This window comes from Oncorhynchus keta, chromosome 2 (assembly GCF_023373465.1).
Source record: "Oncorhynchus keta strain PuntledgeMale-10-30-2019 chromosome 2, Oket_V2, whole genome shotgun sequence".
Lineage (NCBI taxonomy): Eukaryota > Metazoa > Chordata > Actinopteri > Salmoniformes > Salmonidae > Oncorhynchus > Oncorhynchus keta.
The window spans coordinates 27472972-27500428 of NC_068422.1; the positions used below are offsets into that span (position 1 = coordinate 27472972).

General features: G+C 40.7%; 1 protein-coding gene across 2 annotated transcripts; it reads left to right on the forward strand.

The window, feature by feature from the left end:
• Nucleotides 1-1168: 1168 nt before the first annotated feature.
• Nucleotides 1169-27045, forward strand: LOC127910578 (S-adenosylmethionine synthase-like). Of its 2 annotated transcripts, XM_052474725.1 has the most exons (9): nt 1170-1429; nt 5600-5677; nt 6213-6335; nt 8153-8409; nt 20822-20947; nt 24405-24497; nt 24678-24860; nt 25063-25196; nt 25522-27045. In XM_052474725.1, exons 1-9 carry the CDS (start codon nt 1360-1362, stop codon nt 25622-25624), a joined length of 1167 nt encoding a protein of 388 aa, XP_052330685.1. In that variant the 5' UTR covers nt 1170-1359; the 3' UTR covers nt 25625-27045. The 2 variants fall into 2 exon arrangements, with proteins under 2 accessions (XP_052330686.1, XP_052330685.1); XM_052474726.1 differs by lacking the exon at nt 25522-27045 and having other exon boundaries at nt 1169-1429; nt 25063-25200.
• Nucleotides 27046-27457: the final 412 nt, after the last annotated feature.

Consider the following 27457-nt stretch of genomic DNA (forward strand, 5'->3'; position numbering starts at 1 on the left):
TTACGGGCTTTGAGCCGGTTCGTGACAAAGGAATGAAGCAACAATAGAGAGAAAAATAAGAGGTAGGCTAATAACATTAGGGGAAATATTATGAATGCGTCAGCTATACTAATTATACAAATAGGCACTATTATGTTTCAAAATTAAAATCAAATTATGTAGCCTATACTGCACCAGAATCATATGTTCTCTTCTGCTTTATCATTGAACGAGAATTCCAAGAGTGTGCAAAGCTGTCATCAAGGCAAAGGGTGGCTACCTTGAAGAATCTCAAATCTAAATTATATTTTGATTTGTTAACACTTTTTTGGTTACTACATGATTCCATATGAGTTATTTCATAGTTTTGTTGTCTTCCCTATAATTCTACAATGTATAAAATAGTTAAATAAAGAAAAACCCGAAGGTGTGTCCAAGCTTTTGACTCGTACTGTACATTGGATAACAGCACAATCATTTGGGCTTGGACTCATTAAATGTCATTAATGTAGGGCTCATAAAATGTAGGCTATTTAATATATGGCTCAGGTAGCATCAGGTATGCAAATCGCTAATCAAATCCAGCCATATTTATATGCTTTATAATTCTTTTGAATGACACATCCAGCTTTGGTGGGAAATACTTGGTCATAAGTGATTTATTCCCAGGATGGAACATTTGTAAAATACTGGGAAAATATTCAGCCCTAACATCAACTATAGAAATGTTTATATTGTTCAATTCTCTCCATCTATTTTCCTATAAATAAAATGTGTTTTTTAAACACCAAGTTATATTGCCAAACCAAAGTAGTTGAGGAAAGGTAGTTAGCAAGGTAGATTGTCATATATAAAAGCCTCTCTCTTTCTCTCTCTTCATACCTTTACACAGCCCCAGCTCAATCCTAATGGAGAGCTAACCAACCCGGAGAATAGCGGGGAGTGATAGTTTGCTTTCTACAGCCCAACAAGGGTATCTGGACTCCAGCAGCACCCCGTGGACGACAGAAGTTGTAGATTCCTTCCACCATTCAGGATTGTGGAAAGAACAATGGTTTAATTGGGACTTGACTACATTTTAAATCCCCTCCATCAACAACTCCCCCCTGGAATGGTCTGTCCCATGGGTTCACCACATGATGTGTGTGTGTGTGTGTTTTCTCTTAGCCATATATAGGACCATGTGTAGATAGTCCAGGAGTTCTGGAAAGAGATCTGGATAGACAGACAGTCAATTGACCGCACGGCTGCAACCCTCACTCTTTCTACCATCTCGAGCAGGAATATAAACCTCTCATCAGATCTATTTGGCTGCTGTTGAAGGAAACAGAGGAACTTCTCTGTGTTTTTGAGTGGTTCTGAGCACCTGCCTGTGTCAAAATGAGTGACACTCTGCTGGATGATGAGTCCTTCATGTTCACTTCGGAGTCTGTCGGAGAGGGACATCCAGGTGAGTCTTCTCCTGGTTCCATTTTACTTGCTCTTAACATGCTCTTTACCAGTACTCACAATTTTTTTTCTAGCCGTGGCCCCACAGCTATAGCAACATGCTCAATGAGAACCTACATCTGTGCCTGTCAGATGAAGTGTGAATAGTTACTCAATGTTGATAATGCACATTATATATTTGTTGCATGGCTACAGTTTGACACAATCATAGTTCAAGTGTGTATAGCCCTCAAATTCAAATCTGAATATTAAAGCCAGTTCCAGTACTTTTTTCATACTTCCCCTTTAATCAGGGACTGACTTAGACGGGTGCAATTAAATATCAGGAAGGACAGAAAAACCAGCAGTAGTTTGGACCTCGTGTCAAACTCATTCCATGGAGGGCCGAGTGTCTGAGGGTTTTCGCTCCACCCTTGTACTTGATTAATGAATTAAAGTCACTAGTTAGTAAGGGACTCCCCTCACCTGGTTGTCTATGTCTTAATTTAAACTAAAACCTAAGACACTCTGCGGAATGAGTTTGACTCCCCTGTCGTAGCGTAGATCTGAATACCCCTGGTATATAGTATGAGATATAAGATGGAAAAACATTTTTGGGGAAAGAATTTAACTGAATGTCTAAAATTTGCTCAAAAACTGATTACCGTGCTGATGTAGAAACACAGCGTAATGGTGCTCTATGACACAAAGATAGTATATAGTCAGCCACTATAAGAACCTGGAGGTAGTTAATCTGTCTGTGCTCCTGGCAGACACATTTACACATTTACTATGAGAGCATATGCATTCCATTGATAGACTACCCCCATGGCTCTCTCTTTTTTCACTCTGTCTCTCTCTCTCTGTCTCTCTCTCCCTGATGGGGGATATTGAGTAGAGATCTGGTGTAGAGTTGCATTGCTGAGAGAAAGGGAGAGAGAGAGTGACGTATGCTCCCACAGTACACTATTGCCAGCATGTTCACACAAACAGTCTGATGATGCATCACCCACCAATACAAGCACAGCGGTGGGCCGATAGTGACACACAGTACATTGCACACACTGTTCCACAGATATCAGTAAATCAATTAAGTTTGATAAGTTGTGGTGTGTGTGGGTTTTTTATTTTTTTTGGGGGGGTGGGGTATAATGTTGCAGTTTGATTGGCTCTTATTTTAAGATGTTCATTCTGCTAAAGCAATCAACGGTCTGGGGTCCCGTACACTCCGCCCCCTCCAACCATGTTAACTCCAACCACGTCCAATCAAAAATGCTAAAACCTATTCTGCCCTCTTTGGGTGAAGTGAATAGAAAAAAAATGGGATGTGGTACTTACAGGACTTTTTTATGCATGATAGTACTTTAAAAAAGTGTCAATATTTTGAGAATAATGTGGCAATAATTCAAGAATAAACAATGAAGCAGGGGTTTTACGCAAAGGTGTTTGTGGGAGGGTTAATATAGGTAACCACACAGACTTCAATGAAATACCTCACCTGAGTCTGTGTCGTTCCTCCTTCTGAAAATAATCTGTGGCACAACTTCTTCCAGGTCCAAATAGGCCTATTTATAATAATACGGTTATTGTGTGCTAAAAGAGATAGGATTTCCTTGTTACTAAAGCCAATTCTAAAGTATAGTTTCACCAGGTCATCTAACATCATGCATTTCAATGGTGGCACACACAGCAACAGGGAGCCAGGGCGAAAACAAAGTATCCAAGTATCACCACCCATCGCCGTTTTTTTCTCTCTTCACTTGGCCCTAATACTCTTCTGTAGTTAACAGTATGTAACAGTGTAGTGCATTGGTATTTCTATATTGCCTTTAGATTGTTTAACCTGGGTCAAACGTTTCGGGTAGCCTTCCACGAGCTTCCCACAATAAGTTGGGTGAATTTTGGCCCCTTCCTCCTGACAGAGCTGGTGTAACTGAGTCAGGTTTGTAGGCCTCCTTGCTCACACACGCTTTTTCAGTTCTGCCCACAAATGTTCTGTGGGATTGAGGTCAGGGCTTTGTGATGGCCACTCCAATACCTTGAATTTGTTGTCCTTAAGCCATTTTGCCACAACTTTGAAAGTATTCTTGGGGTCATTGTCCATTTGGAAGACCCATTTGCGACCAAGCTTTAACTACCTGACTGATGACTTGAGATGTTGCTTCAATATATCCACACAATTTCCCCCCTCATGATGCCATCTATTTGTAAAGTGCACCAGTCCTTCCTGCAGCAAAGCACCCCCACAACATGATGCTGCCACCCAGGTGCTTCACGGTTGGGATGGTGTTCTTCGGCTTACAAGCCTCCCCCTTTTTCTTCCTAACATAACGATGGTCATTATGGCCAAAAAGTTATATTTTTGTTTCATCAGACCAGAGGACATTTCTCCAAAATGTATGATCTTTGTCCCCTCAGAAAAAAGAATTGTAGACGGTTTTGGAGCAGTGGCTTCTTCCTTTCTGAGCGGCCTTTCAGGTTATGTCGATATAGGACTCGTTTTACTGTGGATAAAGATAATTTTGTACCGGTTTCCTCCAGCATCTTCACGAGGTCCTTTGCTGTTGTTCTGGGATTGATTTGCACTTTTTGCACCAAAGTACGTTAATCTCTAGGAGACAGAACGCGTCTCCTTCCTGAGTGGTATGACAGCTGAGTGGTCCCATGGTGTTTATACTTGCGTACTATTGTTTGTACAGATGAACGTGGTACCTTCAGGCATTTGGAAATTGCTCCCAAGGATGAACCAGACTTGTGGAGGTCTACAATTTTCTTATGAGGTCTTGGCTGATTTCTTTTGATTTTCCCATGATGTCAAGCAAAGAGGCACTGAGTTGAAGGTAGGACTTGAAATACATCCACAGGTACACCTCCAATTGACTCAAATGATGTCAATTAGCCTATCAGAAGCTTCTAAAGCCATGACATCATTTTCTGGAATTTTCCGAGCTGTTTAAAGGCACAGTCAACTTAGTGTATGTAAACTTCTGACCCACTGGAATTGTGATACAGTGAATTATGAGTGAAATAATCTGTCTGTAAACAATTGTTGGAAAAATTACTTGTGTCATGCAGAAAGTAGACGTCCTAACCAACTTGCCAAAACTGTAGTTTTGTGGAGTGGTTTAAAAACAAGTTTTAATGACTCCAACCGACACATACTTTACTGGGTGACTTTCACTTTTACTTGATGCGATTTCTATTAAGGTATCTTTACTTTTACTCAAGTAAGACAATTGAGTACTTTTCCCACCACTGCTCTTTTGTTGCTGAGAAAATGCAAACCTGTAGTGTAAAAACAAATACCCCCAAAATTGTGAGTTTAAAAGGGTTTCTATAAAGTTCTAATCCACATAATAATTCACATTTCCTGTTGCTGCGGGATTATTTTGCTGCTGTAGCAAACTGGCTCAAATTAAGATCCTACATCTGTATGTACACCAGGGCTTGAAATACAGTGGTAAATTTAAACTCCAGATTAAGATTATTAATGTGAGGTAATGATGACTTTGGGCATGTGCATCTGTATTGCATAGTTCTGCATGCCAGGCATAGGATACAGGGCCTTCACAAAGTATTCCTACCCCTTGACTTATTCCACATTTTGTTGTTTTGCAGTCTGAATTTAAAACAAATCTCACCGATCTACACACAATACCCCATAATGACAAAGTGACAAAGTTTTTAGAAATGTTTGCAAATGTATTGAAAATGAAATACAGAAATATCTCATTTACATAAGTAATCACACCCCTGAGTCAAAACATGTAAGAATCACCTTTGGCAGCGGTTACTGCTGTGAGTCTTTCTGGGTGTCTCTAAGAGCTTTGCACACCTGGATTGTGCAAATATTTGCTAATTATTATTTAAAAAATGTTTTAAACTCTGTCAAATTGGTTGTTGATAAATGCTAGACAACCATTTTCAGGTCTTGCCAAATACTGCTCTTTTGTACTTTGGGATTATCCCCCAAAACAGGAATGTGACACCTTTTTAAGATTTCACGAGTTCAATGGGTACAATCCTGTTCATGAGGATATTATTAATTCGCATCACGCTCAAATACACTTTGTTTCGGTGTTTCTCGATTCAAGCCATGTGCATCACTCCAACGACTCAGGAATTTATTTGTGTCTGCTTTGTATCCTTTGTTCTTTTCATTTATTATTGTCATCTTTTTGTCCTTTTCCAGACAAGATATGTGACCAGATCAGTGATGCTGTCCTGGATGCTCACCTGAAACAGGACCCAGATGCCAAGGTTGCCTGTGGTGAGTTAGAGGGGGACACATTTAAAGGAAACACACAGAATAACAGGGTCATGGTGAGTGAGGGGACACATTTAAGTGAAACACACAGACCAACAAAGGCAAATGTCCCAAAAGCTTTTCACCATGCATTCCTTCTGTTCTGTCTAAAGCTAGCACTGCTTTCTGTTTTGTTTGAACTCAAACCCGTTGATTTTGTCTTACATAACTTCTTAATTTCCAAGGAAAAACTCAAGGAAATAAGCTTATTAGAATAGTTGGGACACACAACACATAAGAAACCCACTGACCCCATATTGGGATATTGACCTAATGTACATTCTACACTTATCTATGTCCACTATGAACTCAAAACTATTTGTTGTTGTTGTTGTTGTTGTTGATTTCCCAAGGTAGAGTTCAAGTTCAAAATACCTTACCAATCAATTACACAACACTTGAGACATACTTACATAGAATACCACTTATCTAAAGATAAGTGTCATTGGTTGTTATTACACAGTTATAAAGTGTTAATGGTTGTCTTCACCCTGTGTAGAGACGGTGTGTAAGACTGGCATGGTGCTGCTGTGTGGAGAGATCACGTCCCGGGCCAATGTAGACTACCAGAAGGTTGTCAGAGACACGATCAAACACATCGGCTACGACAACTCAGACAAAGGTGAGAAACAGGCTTCTGTTGTACTCAAACCAGTATGTTTCTACTGAACAAAAATATAAATGCAGCATGTAAAGTGTTGGTCCCATGTATCATGAACTGAAATAAAAGATCCCCAAAATGTTCCATACACACAAAAAGCTTATTTCTCTCAAATGTTGTGCACAAATTTCTTTACATCCCTGTTAGTGAGCATTTCTTCTTTGCCAAAATAATCAATCCACCTGACAGGTGTGGCATATCAAGAAGCTGAGTAAACAGCATGATCATTACTGTTCATTTCTCTACTCTTCACCTGAAACGGGACCCAGATGCCAAGGTTACCAGTGGGAGTTAGAGGGGGACACATTTAAGTGAAACACACAGACCAACAAAGGCAAATGTCCCAAAAGCTTTTCACCATGCATTCCTTCTGTTCTGTCTAAAGCTAGCACTGCTTTCTGTTTTGTTTGAACTCAAACCCTTTGATTTAGTCTTACATAACTTCTTAATTTCCAAGAAAAAAAATCAAGGAAATAAGCTCATTAGAACAGTTGGGACACACAACACATAAGAAACCCACTGACCCCATGTTGGGATATTGACCTAATGACACAAGTGTTCTCTTCTCTACCAACGTTGTTTTAGACAATTTGGCAGTACGTCCATCTGGACTCACAACCACAGACCATGTGTAACCATGCCAGCCCAGGACCTCCACATCCAGCTTCTTCATCTGAGACGGTCGTCTGAGACAAGCCACCCGGACAGCTGAGGAAACTGTGGGTTTGCATACCCGAAGAATTTGGGTTATGCAGAAACCGTCTCAGGTGCGTGCTCATCGTCCTCACCAGTTTCTTGACCTGACTGCAGTTCGGCGTCGTAACCGACTTAAGTGGGCAAATGCTCACCTTCGATGACCACTGGCATGCTGGAGAAATGTGCTCTACGTGGATTTCAACTGTACCAGGCAGATGGCAGACGACATGTATGGCGTTGTGTGGACGAGCGGTTTGCTGATGTCAACGTTGTGAACAGAGTGCCCCATGGTGTTGGTGGGGTTATTGGTAAGGGGCAGGCATAAGCTGTGGACAACGAACACAATTGCATTTTATCGATGGCAATTGGAATGCACAGATATACCGTGACGAGAACCTGAGGCCCCATTGTCGTGCCATCACCTCATGTTTCAACATGATAATGCACGGCCCCATGTCGCAATGATCTGTGCACAATTCCTGGAAGCCGAAAATGTCCTAGTTCTTCCATGGCCTACATACTCACCATACATGTCACCCATTGAGCATGTTTAGGATGCTCTGGACCAATGTGTACGACAGCGTGTTCCAGTTCCCGCCATTATCCAGCAACTTCGCACAGTCATTGAAGAGTGGTGGGACAACATTCCACAGGCCACAATCAACAGCCTGATCAATTCTATGGGAAGGAGATGTTGTGCTGCTTGAGGCAAATGGTGGTCACACCAGATACTGACAGATTTTCTGATCCACAACCTTACCTTTTTTAAGGTATCTGTGACCAACAGATGCATATCTGTATTCCCATTCATATGAAATCCATAGATTAGGGCCTAATGAATTTCTTTCAACATACTGATTTCCTTATATGAACATTAAATCGTTGAAACTGTTGCATGCTGCGTTTATATTTTTTTGTGAGTGTTCTGCTATACTATAGTGTAGATTGCATAATGTAGAAAATCAGAAACATACTAGAGGATGAATCATGACCCTCTGTCTCTCTTTTCCTCCCTCTTTCTCTTCCCCTCCATCTCTCTCTCTTTCTGTCCCTACCTTTCTCCCTCCTCTCTCTCTCCCCAGGTTTTGACTATAAGACATGCAATGTGTTGGTGGCTCTGGAGCAGCAGAGTCCAGACATTGCTCAGGGTGTCCACATCGACAGGAAAGAGGAGGATATGGGAGCTGGAGACCAGGGTCTGATGTTTGGCTATGCTACAGACGAGACAGAGGAGTGCATGCCTCTCACCATCGTCCTGGCTCACAAACTGAATTCCAAGATGGCCGAACTCAGACGCAACGGAACCATCCCCTGGCTCCGCCCCGACTCTAAAACACAGGTGAGACTGAGAGAATTACCAATGAACTCTCTCTCTCTCCCTATTTCTCTCTCTGGGGGGGATATACAGTTGAAGTCGGAAGTTTACATACACTTTAGCCAAATACATTTAAACTCAGTTTTCCACAATTCCTGACATTTAATCCTAGTAAAAATTCCCTGTCTTAGGTCAGTTAGGATCACCACTTTATTTTAAGAATGTGAAATGTCAGAATAATAGTAGAGGGAATGGTTTATTTCAGCATTTCTTTCTTTCGTCACATTCCGAGTGGGTCAGAAGTTTACATACACTCAATTAGTATTTGGCAACATTGCCTTTAAATTGTTTAACTTGGGTCAAACTTTTCAGGTAGCCTTCCACAAGATTCCCACAATAAGTTGGGTGAAATTTGGCCCATTCCTCCTGACAGAGCTGGTGTAACTGAGTCAGGTCTGTAGGCCTCCTTGCTTGTACATGCTTTTTCAGTTCTGCCCACATATTTTAATATATATGTAATATATGCCATTTAGCTGACGCTTTTATCCAAAGCGACTTACAGTCATGTGTGCATACATTCTACGTATGGGTGGTCCCGGGAAACGAACCCACTACCCTGGCGTTACAAGCGCCATGCTCTACCAACTGAGCCACATTTTGAGGTCAGGGCTTTGTGATGGCCACTCCAATACCTTGAATTTGTTTGCCACAACTTTGGAAGTATTCTTGGAGTCATTGTCCATTTGGAAAACCCATTTACAACCAAGTTTAAGTTCCTGGCTGAATTCTTGAGAAGTTGCTTCAATATATCCACATAATTTTCATCCTCATGATGTCATCTATTTTGTGAAGTGCACCAGTCCATCCTGCAGCAAAGCACCCCCACAATACGATGCTGCCACCCTCAGGCTTCAAGGTTGGGATGGTGTTCTTCGACTTGCAAGCCTCCTCCTTTTTCCTCCAAACATAACGATGATCATTATGGCCAAACAGTTACATTTTTCTTTCATCAGACCAGAGGACATTTCTCCAAAAGGTACAATCTTTGTCCCCATGTGCAGTTGCAAACCATAGTCTGGCTTTTTTATGACGGTTTTGGAGCAGTGGCTTCTTCCTTGCTGAGCGGCCTTTCAGGTTATGTCGATATAGGACTCGTTTTACTGTGCATATTGATACTTTTGTACCTGTTTCCGCCAGCATCTTCACAAGGTCCTTTGTTGTTGTTCTGGGATTGATTTGCACTTTTCGCACCAAAGTACGTTAATCTCTAGAAGAAAGAGCGTGTCTCCTTCCTGAGTGGTATGACGGCTGAGTGGTCCCATGGTGTTTATACTTGCGTACTATTGTTTGTACAGATGAACGTGGTACCTTCAGGCATTTGGAAATTGCTCCCAAGGATGAACCAGACTAATGGAGGTCTACACATTTTTTTTCTGAGGTCTTGGCTGATTTCTTTTGATTTTCCCATGATGTCAAGCAAAGAGGCACTGAGTTTGAAGGTAGTCCTTGAAATACATCTACAGGTACTCCTCCAATTGACTCCAATGATGTCATTTAGCCTATCAGAAGCTTCTAAAGCCATGACATAATTTTCTGGAATTTTCCAAGCTGTTTAAAGGCACAGTCAACTTAGTGTACTGTATGTAAACTTCTGACCCACTGGAATTGTGATACAGTCGATTATAAGTGAAAGAATCTGTCTGTAAACAATTGTTGGAAAAATGACTTGTGTCATGCACAAAGTAGATGTCCTAACGAACTTGTCAAAACTATAGTTTGTTAAAAGGTATAGGGGGCAGCATTTTCACTTTTGGATAAATAGCATTCCCAATTTCAACTTCCTGCTACTCATGCCAAGAATATAAGATATACTATTAGTAGATTTGCATAGGAAACACTCTGAAGTTTCTAAAAGTGTTTGAATCATGTCTGTGAGTATAACAGAACTTATGTAGCAGGCAAAACCCCAAGGACTAACCGTTCAGAATTCTTTTTTTAGGTCTCTGTCTGTTCATTGCCTTCTCATTGGGAAACGATATTTCTTAAAATCTTGTTTTCAGTTCCTACCGCTTCCACTGGATGTCACCAGTCTTTGAAATTTGGTTGAGGTTATTCCTTTGTGCAATGAAGAAGTATGGCCATCTAGGAACTGCGTTGCACTATTGAGAGTTGCGCAAGACTTGAAAAGTAGCTTGGTTTGTTGTCTTCTTGTATTGAACACAGATAGACCCATCTTCAATTTCATCGATTATTAACGTTTAAAAATACCTAAAGTTGTATTACAAAAGTAGTTTGAAATGTTTTGGCAAAGTTTACAGGCAACTTTTGAAATATTTTGTAGTGACTTTGCGCAATTTGGAAGCTGTTTTTTCTGGATCAAATACACCAAATAAATGGACATTTTGGATATATATGGACGGAATTAATCGAACAAAAGGACCAATTGTGATGTTTATGGCCCATATTGGAGTGCCAACAAAAGAAGCTTGTCAAAGGTAAGGCATGTTTTATATTTTATTTCTGCGTTTTGTGTAGCGCCTGCAGGGTTGAAATATGCTACCCTCTTTGTTTACTGTTGTGCTATCATCAGATAATAGCTTCTTATGCTTTCGCCGAAAAGCCTTTTTAAAATCTGACATGTTGGCTGGATTCACAACGAGTGTAGCTTTAATTTAGTATCTTACATGTGTGATTTAATGAAAGTTTGATTTTTATATCATTTTATTTGAATTTGCTGCGCTGCATTTTCCCTGGCTTTTGGCCAAGTGGGACGCAAGCATCCCCTATACCAGGGGTGTCAAAGTCAAATGGACGGAGGGCCAAATAAAAAATTTAGCTACAAGCCGAGGGCCGGACTGTTCGAATGTTCATTGAAAAATTTTTAAATGACGCATATAGTCTAGTGAACCTAATTGAACCTACTGAAAACCTAACAAATATATTCCAATATGATCAGATAAATAAAGCAATATTTTCTTATGGCTCTGTCAGTAATCTTTAATTTTCAACAGACACAAAAGACAAATTTCCTTTATATAAAAATCCCCATAACATGAACATTAAATGAAAGAAACCGGTATTCAAGGCACCATCAGTAGCCTATATTTTCTATTTTAGCAAAAGTGGGCTAAATTTACTTCAAAGAAAAAAACAATAATAGCAATTTTCTATCATCCACTCAACTGAAATATTTTTAAAATATAATTGGATTGAAATACAATAAAATAAAGTGCAAAAATCTATTAATCAAAAACAACACTTTGTTTAAGGAGAAGTAACATGCAGTGAAAACAAATATTAAACTTTAACTTTTAAACTTGAACTGAGTAAAAACTCTAAATATGTGATTGCACAGTAATGTTCACTTGTTTGAGGTTGAGGGTGATACTTGGTGGTGTCCCATCTTTTCCACAAGTTCATCAATGTTCGGGGTAAGGCTCTGAGCTGAGGAAATCCTCAGAATTGAGTGGAGGTGTTCAGCAGTAAGTCGACTTCTGTGTGATGTTTTGTTCAAGTTCATCAAAGAAAACAGTTGTTCACACAGGTATGTGCTGCCAAACATAGACAACGTTTGAGCAGCCTGGATGCGCAGCTGGGGCATTGTGTCGGGGAGGAAACGGGCGAACTCCGCAGCACCCACTGCCGCATATTTTGCCCTCAGTGCATCATTGCATTGGAGGTCAATCAACTCCATTTGGAGGTTTGGTGGTGAGCTTTCCACGTCAACAGCAAATGGGTTACCGAGCAGTTCCAACCTGCTTTTTGTGCTTCAAAGTCAGCAAATCGGCGTCGAAAGTCAGCGGCAAGCATACCTATTTTATCAGCCAACTGTGCGCTCGGGAACGCACTGGTAGAGAGCTTCTCTTTCATGGTCTGGCAGCTGGGAAAGTGGCTCAAATTTTCTTTCCGCATCTGCGTCTCCCACAGAGTCAGTTTGGTTTTAAATGCCTTCACTGTACTGTACATATCAGAGATGACACGATCCCGACCCTGCAGCTGCAAGTTCATTGCATTCAGATGACTCGTAATGTCACACAGAAAAGCCATTTCACACAGAAACATTTCGTCTCGGAGTTGTGTTGTGTCTTTCCCTTTGCTGTCCAAGAACAGACAAATCTCCTCACGAAGCTCGAAACATCTTTGAAGCACCTTTCCCTGGCTTAGCCATCGCACCTCTGTGTGATAAGGCAAATCACCATGCTCCGTTTCTAACTCCGTCAGAAATGCCTTGAACTGGCGGTGATTCAAACCTTTGGCTCTGATAAAGTTAACTGTGCGCGTGATGATGCTCATTACATGCTCCATTTTCAAGGCTTTACCGCACAACGCTTCCTGGTGTATGATACAATGATAAGCTGTCAGCTCACCTGTCGCGTTTTCCTCTTGCATCTTTTCCCGTATCTTCGCCACCAGTCCGCTCCTGTGTCCACACATCGCAGGTGCTCCGTCGGTTGTCAAACCCACGAGTTTTTCCCAAGGCAGCTCCATCTCATTTACACATCTTGACACCTCTTCATACAAATCATGCCCCGTAGTTGTGCCATGCATAGGACGTAAAGCCAAAAACTCCTCTGTCACGCTTAGGCTGGAGTCCACTCCGCGGATGAAAATTGACAACTGGGCAATGTCAGAAATGTCGGTGCTCTCATCCACAGCCAAGGAATATGCAATGAAATCTTTTCCCTTTTTCACAAGCTGCTCTTTTAGATTGATGGACAACTGGTCTACTCTCTCGGCAATGGTGTTTCTGCTCAGACTCACATTTAAAAAGAGTTGCCTTTTTCTGGGCAAACTTCGTCACAAACTTTAATCATGCAGTTTTTGATGAAATCCCCCTCTGTAAATGGCCGGGCTGATTTAGCGATCTCTTCTGCCAAAATAAAACTGGCCTTGACAGCAGCCTGGCCTTGTGATTTGGCTTTTTGAACAGAGCCTGTCGAGATTTGAGGCCTCGTTTTAATTCCTCTGCCTTTTGTAGCCTTTGTTCCATGTCCATATTCTTGTTTTTGTCCGCGTGTTTCGTTTCATAATGTCGTCTCAGATTATACTCTTTCAGTACCGCCACACTTTCTCCACACAGAAGACACACAGGTTTTCCAGCTACCTCCGTGAACAAATACTCCGACTCCCACCTTGTTTGAAACCCCGGTTCTCAGTGTCCACCTTCCGTTTTGCCATTTTTGATGGGTATCTGAAAGTTAATTTTACTGTGATGCTGACAACTGCTGTGCCAATAAATATTGAAATGAAGCAGCCTACTGCTCGGTGCGTCACCGTTGCATTGTGGGAAATGTAGTATTGGTGCGTGTAAAAGATCTGCGGGCTGCCGGCTTGCTGCGGTCTGCGGGCCGGTTCTAATAATAAATCAAGATCATCCCAGGGGCCGTAAAAAACCTTCTCGCGGGCCGGATGTGGCCCGCGGGCCTTGACTCTGACATATGTGCCCTATACCATCAGAAGTTAACAATACATTTGTGGAGTGGTTGAAAAACACATTTTAATGACTCCAACCTAAGTGTATGTAAACTTCCGACTTCAACTGTATTAGAAGAGAGGTGGTGTAGGGTTGCATATAGAGAATAAGAGAAAGGGAGAGAAATGAATGAAGAGAGAGAAAGGGAGAGAAAGTAAGGAAAAAAGAGGGAGAACAATTGAGAGAGAATTGAATTGAAATATAATTGAGAGAGAGAGAAGCATGTGGTCACCACTTGAAACCATGACTCCCCACTGAGAGTTTACTCAGGTGTTACCATGAGACTATGTGACTAGTCTGTTTTCACCCCTGAGTGGGAATGAGTTGACCCCTAACCCTGACCTGTCTGGAGCAAAGGAGACGGTCTGGTTACATTTCAACTTCTACCTCTTCTCCTAGCACCTACTCCCATCAATGTTCACAGATCTAAAACGATTGGAGAGGTGTCAGTAATGTGGTGGAAGCTCCACTGAGGTTGCCCTAAACTACACGTCTAGCATCCAAGTTGGGAGAAGGAGCAAGGAGCTGAAATGGAACAGACCAAAATCCAATGGATTCTTTCCTCAGGCAGCTGTAACCTTATGGGTAATTCTCAAGCAATTCTCAAATTCCTGAGTTATGAGCGGGAAGTGAAGAGGGAAGGGTCTTCAGTTTTAGGGGTATTTTTGAAGGTGGCTGGAAAAGGAATGGCCCAAAATAGGATCTTGTGAGAGGGATTACATTCAGGCATTAGAGGGGGGGTTCAAACATTCACATGAAGGGAAGTTCAGTTAGTTAACCAAGGCCCTCAGAAAAATGTTATTGATATCTGATAACATGTGATGATATTAATTAACAGTGCAAATTGTCCAAACAGATCCTCAAGGTAGATGTATGATTTTAAATATGTTATTGGACCATAAACAGATATAGCTTTTTAACCTATACGGTCCGAATAATGATGATCCACGCTTCTTTTAAAATATATTTTAGAATTTATCAACCCTACAAGCAACACTAGACTCTATTATTATGGTGGGAGATTTTAATATGGTTTTAAATACCTCTATGGACCGTAAAGGAAATCACACTGCAAACTATCCCCCTCAGGCACTTAAGGAAATCATGAATGTCATGGATATATTGGAATTAGTGGGTATATGGAGGCTTACTGTAAATACCCTGACCTAGTGAGATATAGAGTGAGGGGGGAAAGTATTTGATCCCCTGCTGATTTGCCCAGTGACAAAGAAATTATCATTCTATAATTTTAATGGTAGGTTTATTTGAACAGTGAGAGACAGAATAACAACAAAAAAATCCATAAAAACGCATGTCACAAATTTTATAAATTGATTTGCATTTTAATGAGGGAAATAAGTATTTGACCCCTCTGCAAAACATGACTTAATACTTGGTTTGCAGACATCTCAGGAGGGATTTTGTCCCACTCCTCTTTTCAGATCTTCTCCAAGTCATTTAGGTTTCAAGGCTGACGTTTGGCAACTCGAACCTTCAGCTCGACCTTAGGTAAAAAGAGTCCATAATAACAAAAACAATTGAAGGACTAACAGTACAGTTAGATAGCAATCAAAACTGTCCCATAGAGGCACAGAATAAGTTCGAGGAAAAACAAAAAGAAATGGAGGAACTTATTCAAGAAAGGTCCAGTGTAATATATTATAAAAATACTGGATGGAATATGGGGAAAAATGCACCAAATTATTTTAAAATCTTCAACCAAAAAGTGTCTTGTTACAAATGACGGAGTCGCTCAGGATTCACCAAACGATATTTTGAAAGAGGAAGTAAAGTACTTTAAGAATATATTTGTTTCAGTCTCCCCCATTTCCACTAACCGAAGCTAATTGTATGGATTGTTTTCCTATTAATAATGTAAAATTAGCATCTGTACAGAAAGACTCATGTGAAGGCCAAATTACAGAGGAGGAACTTCTTTATGCATTTAAAGGCCTTAAGTCCGGGAAAACTCCAGGGCTGGATGGCACACCAGTGGAAGTATACCAAACTTTTTTATATACTAAGAGGACCATCATTAGCATGTTTTAACCACTCCTATATAAACGGTAGATTATCGGACACGCAACAAAAAGGTCTGATTTCATTATTACTGAAACAGGATCCAAGTGGTGTATATATATATATAAAGATCCAGTCCATTAAAAAAATTGGAGGCCTCTTACACTGTGTTGCAAAAATTATAGCAAAATGCATAGCGCATAGAATTAAAAAGGTATTGCCGGATATTATTCATCCTAATCAGACAGGTTTTTTACATGGACGATATATTGGAGATAATAGTACTGGAAACAATAGAACACTATGAAAGATCTGGGAAACCAGACCTGGTATTCATAGCTGACTTCGAAAAGGCATTTGATAAAGTACGACTGGAGTTTATATGTAAATACATGGAATATTTCAATTTTGGAGAATCTCTTATAAAATGGGTTGAAGTTATATATAGTAACCCTAGATGTAAAATATCAAAACAATGGCTACTTCTCAGAACGTTTTAAACTGTCCAGAGGAGTAAAACGAGGTTGTCCACTATTGGTATAGCTATTTATCATTGCCTTCGAAAGGTTAGCTGTTAAAATCAGATCCAACAATAATATCAAATGGTTAGAAATTCAGAGCTTCAAAACAAAGGTGTCATTATACGCTGATGATTCATGTTTCCTTTGAAATCCACAACTTGGATCCCTTCACCGCCTCATAGAGATACTTATTTAACCTCTCTGGATTACAACCAAATGATGATTACGTGTTGGATCACAAAAAAATTATGTAAAAATAACTTTTACATTACCGTGTAGTTTACCAATAAAATGTTCTGATGGTGATGTGGATATACTCTGTATACTTATCCCGAAATAAATAAATGATCTCACTCCAATAAATGTTAATAGAAAGTTTGCAAAAATAGATAAGATCTCGCTACCATGGAAAGGAAAATATCTGTCTATTGTGGAAAAATCACCATGATTAACTCTTTAGTCATATCCCAGTTTACCTATTTGCCTATGGTCTTGCCACCAATTGTGCAAGTTCTCCCACTTACAAAGATGAGAGAGCCCTGCAATTTTCATCATAGGTACACTTCAACTAATGAGAAATGAGAAAAAAAATCCAGAAAATCACATTGTAGGTTTTTTAATGAATTTATTTGCAAATTATGGTGGAAAATAAGTATTTGGTCACCTACAAACAAGCAAGATTTCTGGCTCTCACAGACCTGTAACTTATTCTTTAAGAGGCTCTTCTGTCCACTCGTTGCCTGTATTAATGGCACCTGTTTGAACTTGTTATCAGTATAAAAGACACCTGTCCACAACCTCAAACAGTCACACTCCAAACTTCACTATGGCCAAGACCAAAGAGCTGTCAAAGGACACCAGAGACAAAATTGTAGACCTGCACCAGGCTGGGAAGACTGAATCTGCAATATGTAAGCAGCTTGGTTTGAAGAAATCAACTGTGGGAGTAATTATTAGGAAATGGAAGACATACCAGACCACTGATAATCTCCCTCGATCTGGGGCTCCACGCAAAATCTCACCCCGTGGGGTCAAAATGATCACAAGAACGGTGAGCAAAAATCCCAGAACCACACGGGGGGACCTAGTGAATGACCTGCAGAGAGCTGGGACCAAAGTAACAAAGCCTACCATCAGCAAGGGCATTGAATATGAAACGTGACTGGGTCTTTCAGCATGACAATGATCCCAAACACACTGCCCAGGCAACGAAGGAGTTGCTTCGTAAGAAGCATTTCAAGGTCCTGGAGTGGCCTAGCCAGTCTCCAGATCTCAACCCCTAGAACATCTTTGGAGGGAGTTGAAAGTCTGTGTTGCCCAGCAACAGCCCCAAAACATCACTGCTCTAGAGGAGATCTGCATGCAGGAATGGGCCAAAATACCAGCAACAGTGTGTGAAAACCTTGTGAAGACGTTTGACCTCTGTCATTGCCAGCAAAGGGTACATAACAAAGTATTGAGAAACTTTTGTTATTGACCAAATACTTATTTTCCACCATAATTTGCAAATAAATTCATAAAAAATCCTACAATGTTATTTTCTAGATTTATTTTCTCATTTTGTCTGTCATAGTTGAAGTGTACCTATGATGAAAATGACAGGCCTCTCTCATCTTTTTAAGTGGGAGAACTTGCACAATTGGTGGCTGACTAAATACTTTTTTGCCCCACTGTAGATGGGAGTGGTTGAATGGAGCTGAAGGGTGGGACTAATAACATCAAGTTAACTCATGTAAAATATCCTTTGTCCATAAAATGTATATAGGTTCAGAACTTTTGTGAAACAGCACAGTTAAAAAATATGGCAAATAGAAATAAAACTGGATCGACATCAGAAATAGATGCGAAAGGTTGAGTGTATAGTATGTATAAGCTGGAAGTTGAAGCCTAAGTTTTGTTGTTTCATTAGTTTACTCCAATTAGGGGAGGGGTGGTAGGGTTAGTCAGAAAATAATAAAGGATTTTTTTTTTAAGTGTATGTATATACACTACCGTTCAAAAGTTTGTGGTCACTTCGAAATGTCCTTGTTTTTGAAAGAAAAGCATATTTTTTTGTCCATTAAAATAACATCAAATTGATCTGAAATACAGTGTAGACATTGTTAATGTTGTAAATGACTCTTGTAGCTGGAAAGGGCAGATTTATAATTGAATATCTGCATAGGCGTACAGAGGCCCATTATCAGCAACAATCACTCTTGTGTTCCAATGGCACGTTGTGTTAGCTAATCCAAGTTTATAATTTTAAAAGGCTAATTGATCATTAGAAAGACCTTTTGCAATTACGTTAGCACAGCTGAAAACTGTTGTTCTGATTAAAGAAGCAATAAAACAGGCATTCTTTAGACTAGTTGAGTATCTGGAGCATCAGCAGTTGTAGGTTCAATTATAGGCTCAAAATGGCCAGAAACAAATAACTTTCTTCTGAAACTCATCAGTCTATTCTTGTTCTGAGAAATTAAGGCTATCCCATGTGAGAAATTGCCAAGAAACTGAAGATCTCGTACCATGCTGTGTACAACTCCCTTCACAGAACAGTGCAAGCTGTCTCTAACCATAATAGAAAGAGGAGTGGGAGGCCCCGGTGCACAACTGAGTAAGAGGACAAGTACTGTACATTAGAGTGTCTAGTTTGAGATTAAATAGTACCCACATAACACCAGTCTCAACATCAACAGTGAAGAGGCGACTCGGGGATGCTGGCATTCGGTGTAACTCATCCCAAACCATCTCAATTGGGTTGAGGTCGGGTGATTGTGGAGGCCAGGTCATCTGATGCAGCCCTCCATCACTATCCTTCTTGGTCAAATAGCACGTACACTGCCTGGCAGTGTGTTGGGTCATTGTCCTGTTGAAAAACAATTGATAGTCCCACTAAGCTCAAACCAGATGGGATGGCGTATCTCTGAAGAACGCTGTGGTAGCCATGCTGGCTAAGTGTGCCTTGAATTCTAAATAATTGTATTTATTTATTTTTTATTTCACCTTTATTTAACCAGGTAGGCAAGTTGAGAACAAGTTCTCATTTACAACTGCGACCTGGACAAGATAAAGCAAAGCAGTTCAACACATACAACAACACAGAGTTACACATGGAGTAAAACAAACATACAGTCAATAATGCAGTAGAAACAAGTCTATATACGATGTGAGCAAATGAGGTGAGATAAGGGAGGTAAAGGCAAAAAAAGGCCATGGTGGCAAAGTAAATACAATATAGCAAGTAAAACACTGGAATGGTAGATTTGCAGTGGAAGAATGTGCAAAGTAGAAATAAAAATAAATAATAATAAATCACAGATAGTGTCACCAGCAAAGCACCCCCACACCATCACACCACACATGCGGAGATCATCCGTTCACCTACTCTGCGTCTCACAAAGACACATAGGTTGGAACCAAAAATCTCACATTTAGACTCATCACACCAAAGGACAGATTTTCACCGGATGGATTTCCACCGGTCTAATGTCCATTGCTCATGTTTCTTGGCCCAAGCAAGTCTCTTCTTCTTGTTGGTGTCCTTTAGTAGTGTTTCTCTGCAGCAATTCGATCACGAAGGCCTGATTCACGCAGTCTCCTCTGAACAGTTGATGTTGAGATGTTTGTTACTTGAACTCAGTGAGGCATTTATTTGGGCTGCAATTTCTGAGTCTGGTAACTCTAATGAACTTTTAACAAGGCACACCTGTTAATTAAAATGCATTCCAGGTGGCTACCCCATGAAGCTGGTTGAGAGAATGCCAAGTGTGTGCAAAGCTGTCATCAAGGCAAAGGGTTGCTACTTTGAAGAATCTCAAAAATAAAATATATTTTAATTTGTTGGTTACTTTGTTGGTAAATTTTTTGGTTACTACATTTGTTGGTTAATTTGTTGGTTACTACATGATTCCATATGTGTTATTTCATAGTTGTGATGTCTTCAATATTTTTCTACAATGTAGAAAATATTAAAACTGAAGGAAACCCTGGAATGAGTTGGTGTCCAAATTTTTGACTGGTACTGTATATGTATGTGTATTTATACAGTGAGGCAAAAAAAGTATTTAGTCATTTGCAAATAAATTCATAAAAAATCCTACAATGTGATTTTCTTATTTTTTTTCTTATTTTGTCTGTCATAGTTGAAGTGTACCTATGCTGAAAATTACAGGCCTCTCTCATTGTTTTAAGTGGGAGAACTTGCACAATTGGTAGCTGACTAAATACTTTTTTGCCCCACTGTATGTATACTGTATATATTGGAAAAGATGCAGACAATGGCATTGATGGAGGCTACAAGCTCTCAATATTAAAGCTGATCTACCCCATAAAAAAATATAAAAAATATGCAGCAGAACAAATATGATAACATATCTCATCTCCTCCCCTCTTCTCCCCCCTCCATCCCTCCCTCTCATCGCTATCTCCTCTTCTTCATCAGGTGACGGTACACTATGAGCAGGAGAATGGGGCAGTGATCCCTATAAGGGTCCACACCGTGGTCATCTCTGTTCAACATGATGACTTCATCGGCCTGGAGGAACAGAAGAAGGTGCTCAAGGAGATGGTACGTACTCAGGGCCTGCCCTCCCATTAGGCAAGATTAGGCGGTCGCCTATGGCGGCACTTGAATTTGGGGCGGCATTTTGAAAATTGGCTACCGCCTTCCGGTGCCCCTGATCGGCTACTACACCGCTGCTGGTGCCCCAGCCACCAGCTCATAGTCATTGCTGCATCTCATAGCCACCCACCCCATTCCCGCTTCTCCCAAAGTTCACTCCCCCTATCCTTGGTAGCTATGGTTATATGTGTGTGTTTTTAGGGGATTATCCAATTGTGAAACATTAATAAAAATGAATCTGCCAATTAAATTATTGTATTGTTTTTTCTGTTTGTTTATGATGAAGATGATTGGTGATTAAGGCAGTAGCCTAACCTAGCCTGCTAATGTTAGCTAGCTACTAGTGGAAATCATTTCAGCTAAAGTAAGCTATAGAGATTTGCAACCAAATTTGTTACCATGTCTAAGAGACAAAAAACATCAGGAAGTGAATATATATTTAAAAAAACTGATAAGAAAAGAGGCACAATCTCTAAACCAAAGAAATTTGCTGCTGAAATTGATCAGCATAAAGCAATGTCCATCAGCTGATGTGGAGAACGATAAGCCGCCAAGGACAGGCCGTTAATTTGCAGAGAAGGACGAGCCCCCATTCACTGGTTCTAGCAGCCAAGAGGACGAACCAGAGGAGTCTGAGCCATCCACTTCCACAGATGATGACAGCTCTCTGGTTAGACAAGAACAGGTGGTCGCACCACGCCTAGCCACATCTCCAAACAATGCGGGCAGAGACCTTGCTATCTGGGACACGGACTCAGATTAGTTCCTCTACGTCCCTGATGACAGTGGTGCTGCTGCTGCTAAATCCAACTCCCAGACAAAAAAACATCAACGATCCCGGTGAGGGGCCCAAATATATGAATGGATCTTTACGGGATATGTTAGTGCGGGCTGGGCCACATCAGAATAAGGAGGGGAATTTCCCAAAAGATTGTTGGTGGCCCAATACAATAGGAGAATGGCAAATGGGAAGAAAGTGGAGAGACCATGGCTTGTTTATTCCAAGAAAAACGATGAAGCCTTCTGTTTTTGCTTCAAACTTCTTTCACACGAGTGCAAATCTGCGCTGGTCAGGAATGGAACCAGGGACTGGAAGAATCTGTGCCACCTCCTCATCTCAAAGGAGAAGTCGCATGACCGCCTAGATAGTTTCCAGAGGTGGAAGGAGCTGGAGATCAGGCTGATGTCCAAGCAAACTATCGATGCCCAAGCCCAACGGGCTATTGACGGAGAGACTCTCCATTGGCAGCAGGTGCTGCAGAGGCTCATAGCCCTGATATGCGTAATGGCCACCCAGAACATTGCGCTTGGTGGGACCACTGACAGGCTAAATGAGCCAAATAATGGGAACTTTCTGAAGTTTGTGGAAATGCTGGGTATCTTAAACACAATTTGTTAAGGCCGGGTCATTGACAGAAAGCTTGTTTTACACTGCTCCAGCGAAACGAGGCCCACCATGCATTTATGAAAGCACTTGTTTATAATATATGCCATTTAGCAGACGCTTTTATCCAAAGCGACTTACAGTCATGTGTGCATACATTCTACGTATGGGTGGTCCCGGGGATCGAACCCACTACCCTGGCGTTACAAGCGCCATGCTCTACCAACTGAGCTACAGAAGGACCATGCCCAATTTTTCAGTTTTTGACTTGTTAAAAAAGTTTGAAATATCCAATAAATGTCGTTCCACTTCATGATTGTGTCCCACTTGTTGTTGATTCTTCACAAAAAAATACAGTTTTATATCTTTATGTTTGAAGCCTGAAATGTGGCAAAAGGTCGCAAAGTTCAAGGGGGCCGAATACTTTCGCAAGGCACTGTAATAGGTGTCATATTATTAGTCAGAAACTATGTTTGATTGCAACATTGTAACTCTCTGATGCAGCGGTTAGAGTCAAATTCCTTTCTGCCCGGTAATGGACCTCCTATTTGTGCACGCGCGCACCAACTATTTTTATGGGCCTAATTATAGAATTACATATAGAATTGGAGCCTATCTCGTCCTATTCAAAAACGCGGTAGGCTTACCTGTTTGACAAACACAATTATGCTATTCATAGAAGTCGGTATCGCCAAATCCTCCAATACTGTCGCATGCACTCCTAAAATACCTCCATGTCTGGTAAGGGCTTGGTGTGTATGGGTGTTAGGGCTCAAATTGAGTGAGGGTATACCTACTGGTACCGCAGGTATAAATACATAAGAAGAATCCAGATTATATAAAGCATTCCATAACAATGAACTCCATGATTCCTCATGGTAGAAACAAGCTTTAAAATGGCCAAAAAAGATGGGGATATATTGATTCCTCTCTGTGACATTCTGAAGTCGTGCTGCAGCCTATAGTATTCAATGAGACAAACAAATTGACTTTGCTATTCTGTTCCTATTAATTGAGCTTTTCACTCTCTGAAAAGAGAATATGTCTGTTTAAACCCAGGCAGCTTTTAGGGAAGCACTTCTGTTTTTTGGTTATTTAATTTTTTTACCTTTATTTAACTTGTCAGTTAAAGAACAAATTCTTATTTTCAATGACAATCTAGGAACAGTAGGTTAACTGCCTTGTTCAGGGGTAGAATGACAGATTTTTACCTTGTCAGCTCAGGGATTCAATCTTGCAACCTTTTGGTTACTAGTCCAACACTCTAACCACTAGGCTACCTGCCACTAGCTACCTACCTACCTGCCGCAATGGAGGAGTAGAGGCTAAGTTGAACCTTACATTTTTCTGCATTAGAGCGTCTGTCTGGGTGGAAAGGTAACTTTTGAAAGATTAAAATATTTGCAAACAGCATTGCATACAAGACAATCTGGTTTGACATTAGAGACATATGGTGAGAATGCCTATTTCTCTCTCCATTCTTACCCGAAACTTCTATTATCCTCCTTTCTTTTGAGACTTTTTCAGCCCAACATTTTATTTTGATTGCAAGATATTTTTCCCCAATCAACACACACAGAAATATATAAAACGAATATAATAGACATTGGTGATTTTATCTTTGTAATGACATTGAACTAATTATATAGCCTAATTGTTGTTTAATTTGTAGTGTAGGACTATGAATTGGGCTGTTAACATGTTCCTCCAACTTTTAGCTGAGAAAAAAATTGGACCAAGACCAAACCTATTGCCAACCCCTGCTGTACATAGTCTAGCGGGGGATGGGAGGTCGGCAGCAGGTTCTTGTCTCGCCTAGGGCGGCAGAATGTCCAGGGCCAGCCCTGTGCATGCTGGATGATATGGCTAGGAAGTTTATTGAAATTCCAATTCAAGTATTTTTTCTAAACTTGGCCAAAGTATCTGTATGTGTGGCTCTGGTGGTGGATGCAATGTAAAGCACTTTGATGCGTTTTGAAAGGCTTCATAAAAATGTACTATATTATTCCCTCCTATCAGGTGATCAAGGCAGTGGTTCCAGCTAAGTATCTGGATGATAAGACCATCTACCATCTGCAGCCCAGTGGACGCTTCGTCATCGGAGGACCCCAGGTGAATGTCATAGCCTAAATGGGTGCAATCACGCATGTAAATAGACACAAGTTCACTCACCTCCCCTACACACACACACACAAACACACAGCTCATTCTTTAAAGACCAAAGGATATAATGCAAGATCAAACCTCAAAACAAACACAATATCAACTCCTGCTATCTTCTTCCTCTGCCAGGGTGATGCTGGAGTGACGGGTAGGAAGATCATCGTTGATACGTACGGAGGCTGGGGGGCCCACGGTGGTGGAGCTTTCTCTGGTAAAGACTTCTCCAAGGTGGACCGCTCGGCTGCCTATGCTGCCCGCTGGGTGGCCAAGTCCCTGGTCACGGCCAAACTGTGCAGGAGGGTGCTGGTTCAGGTGAGGTCTTATCATGGTTCTCCTGGTTGTCGTAGTTCTACTCCACAATAAAATAGAAACCAAATACATCAGTTCTCCTGACAGAGTTGACATCAGCTAATGAATTTGAACTTTATATTGTCACTACCACTGTAGGTTTTATCAGTGGTTGTCTCAAAATGTTGACATGAGCATTGAGGGCATTATGTCTGTGTGACTGTAGGTATCCTATGCCATCGGAGTGGCCCACCCTCTGTCCATCTCCGTGTTCACCTACGGCTCGTCACAGAAGTCTGAGAGAGAGCTGCTACATATTGTCAACAAGAACTTTGACCTACGACCTGGTGTCATCGTCAGGTAAACACCTCACCTCTAAAGTCACACCATCTTGTCATCATTAAAGGAAAACTGTTGTTTGTAATACATAGATAATCTCACACAACAATAAATTAACCATAGAGGTCTATATCAGTCTTAAGGTACATTTTTGTCCATATTATTAGCTCAATGAAAGAACCCATCTCGAGAGCTGCAAAGTTGTAAGTCATGCTTATCATGTCATTGAGAGATTTGTGTGGACATTTACGTTACACAAGCAGTGGTAGTGTACATTTGTGTATCAAATTCCGTTATAGGTGTGTCTTTCCCACCTCTGATGTGTGTTTTATCGCTCGCTCCATAGGGAACTGAACCTGAAGAGGCCAATCTACCAGAACACAGCGTGCTACGGCCACTTTGGCCGGAGTGAATTCACCTGGGAAGTCCCTAAAGAGCTCACCTACTAAACACCCCCTCCTGGGTGGTCAAATATATAACGAGCTGATGTGGAGATCGAAAACAGGCCCCCTCTACAGGCTACAACCACAAATGGTTCTGCTTTTTCATTGGCTAGTGTTGAGGTTAAAGGGATAGTTCGGGATTTTGGCAACGAGGCCCTTTATCTACTTCCGCAGAGTCAGATGAACTTGATTATGCTAGCAGATCCCCATAGACTTTCAGTCATTGCGCTAACGCTAGTTAGCATTCCCTCATGAAACTATCTCTACCATTTTTACATAACTGTGTCCAGTATGAAGGAAGTTAGAGGTAGTTTCGCAAGCGAATGCTAACTAGTGTTAGTGCAATGACTGGAAGTCTATGGGGATCTGCTAGCATAATCAAGTTCATCTGACTCTGCGGAAGTAGATGGATGGGCTCATTGCCAAAATCCCAAAGTATTCCTTTACGTTTTATGGCTTGGAGTTATGATTAGGGTAAAAGGTAATGTTTGGACTTGTGCTGATCAATCATTAATGTTGTTGCAGCCCATAGAGTGGGATTTGTTTGTTTATTCTTCTTGTCATCTCTCTTCTCTCTCAAACAAAACCAACCATATAATAATCAATAAAGTTAAATATTGAAAAGAATCTAAACTGTGAATATACTGTATAGTAATACATCCTCTCCACTCTGTCCATATCACATCAAGATGGTGCTATAAATCCTGTATTCATCCATAATCTAAGGGGAATATGTATCTGCAGGTTCAATCAACCAAAGTATATTTATCTTTTATCAGTAGGGTCTTTCAATCCCATCTAATGTTAGGAGGGAGATCACCCTCTAACTTGGGTTTTGACCGCGGTTACAACTATTTTCTTTGCACTGTATCAAACTGGTTGATATTATAAGTAGCTCTGTAAAGATCAAATCCACATGAAAGTCTTAATTTTATAATTCTCATCGGTGCTGCAAGACTTTCTTTTATTTTTTACAGTGCATTACTACTACTACAATGACACAAAGCAGCAACGATGACAGGTGTATAGTCAGATGACACAGGTTTCTTATACCGGGGATGTGTCGGGACGTATATATACTGTACCTCTTACCAGTGTGTTACTGTTGACCAGATGTGGGCAACAGTAGGCATATTATTTTGTGGACCAATGTTTCTACATTTGTACAATTTTACATGCCTGAGATGATGCTCTCTGAGAATAATAACGTTGAGCTTGCCAGACAAACATGACAGAAGTATTTTAAGTTGATGTCAGATGTCAGTACCTCTTTCCTCAGAGTTTCAAACCACTGGTGTATTTTTTTCTTTCATCCATTTTCCCAATTCTTTCAAACCATCTCTGGGACATTCACCTATTTGAAATCAGTGATAAGCTGTTTGTCTGTCTCTGTCTCTCTCTCTCATTATAAACGTATTTTGCATAGACTCTTGTCTGTTTACATGATATGTTTTACTCTGAGTTGCTGGGCCCTGTATTTTATTTAAGGACATATTAGGGGAATAGTATATAAAACAAAGTCTTCCAAATAGTTTCAGGATGCTGGTTTTGTCAAACAATAAAGAACCTGAGAAATACCTCCAAATAGATAGAAACCACCCTGAGGTGTTTCATTTTTAGAAACATGAATTAAATGAAACACTTTAGGGGTTCTAGTAACAGTGTGTGGGTGTTTCTGCCCTTGTGTCTCTTCACCTGCTGAGTCATTGATCATGATGACCCAGGGCTTTAGCCTTGTGATGTGTTCAGCAAACAATGTACTGATTTAGGTATTCTCTCTTCCAAACTGCGTCCCAAACCTTGTTGTCCTAATGAAGTTTGTTCCCCCACCCTCTGTAT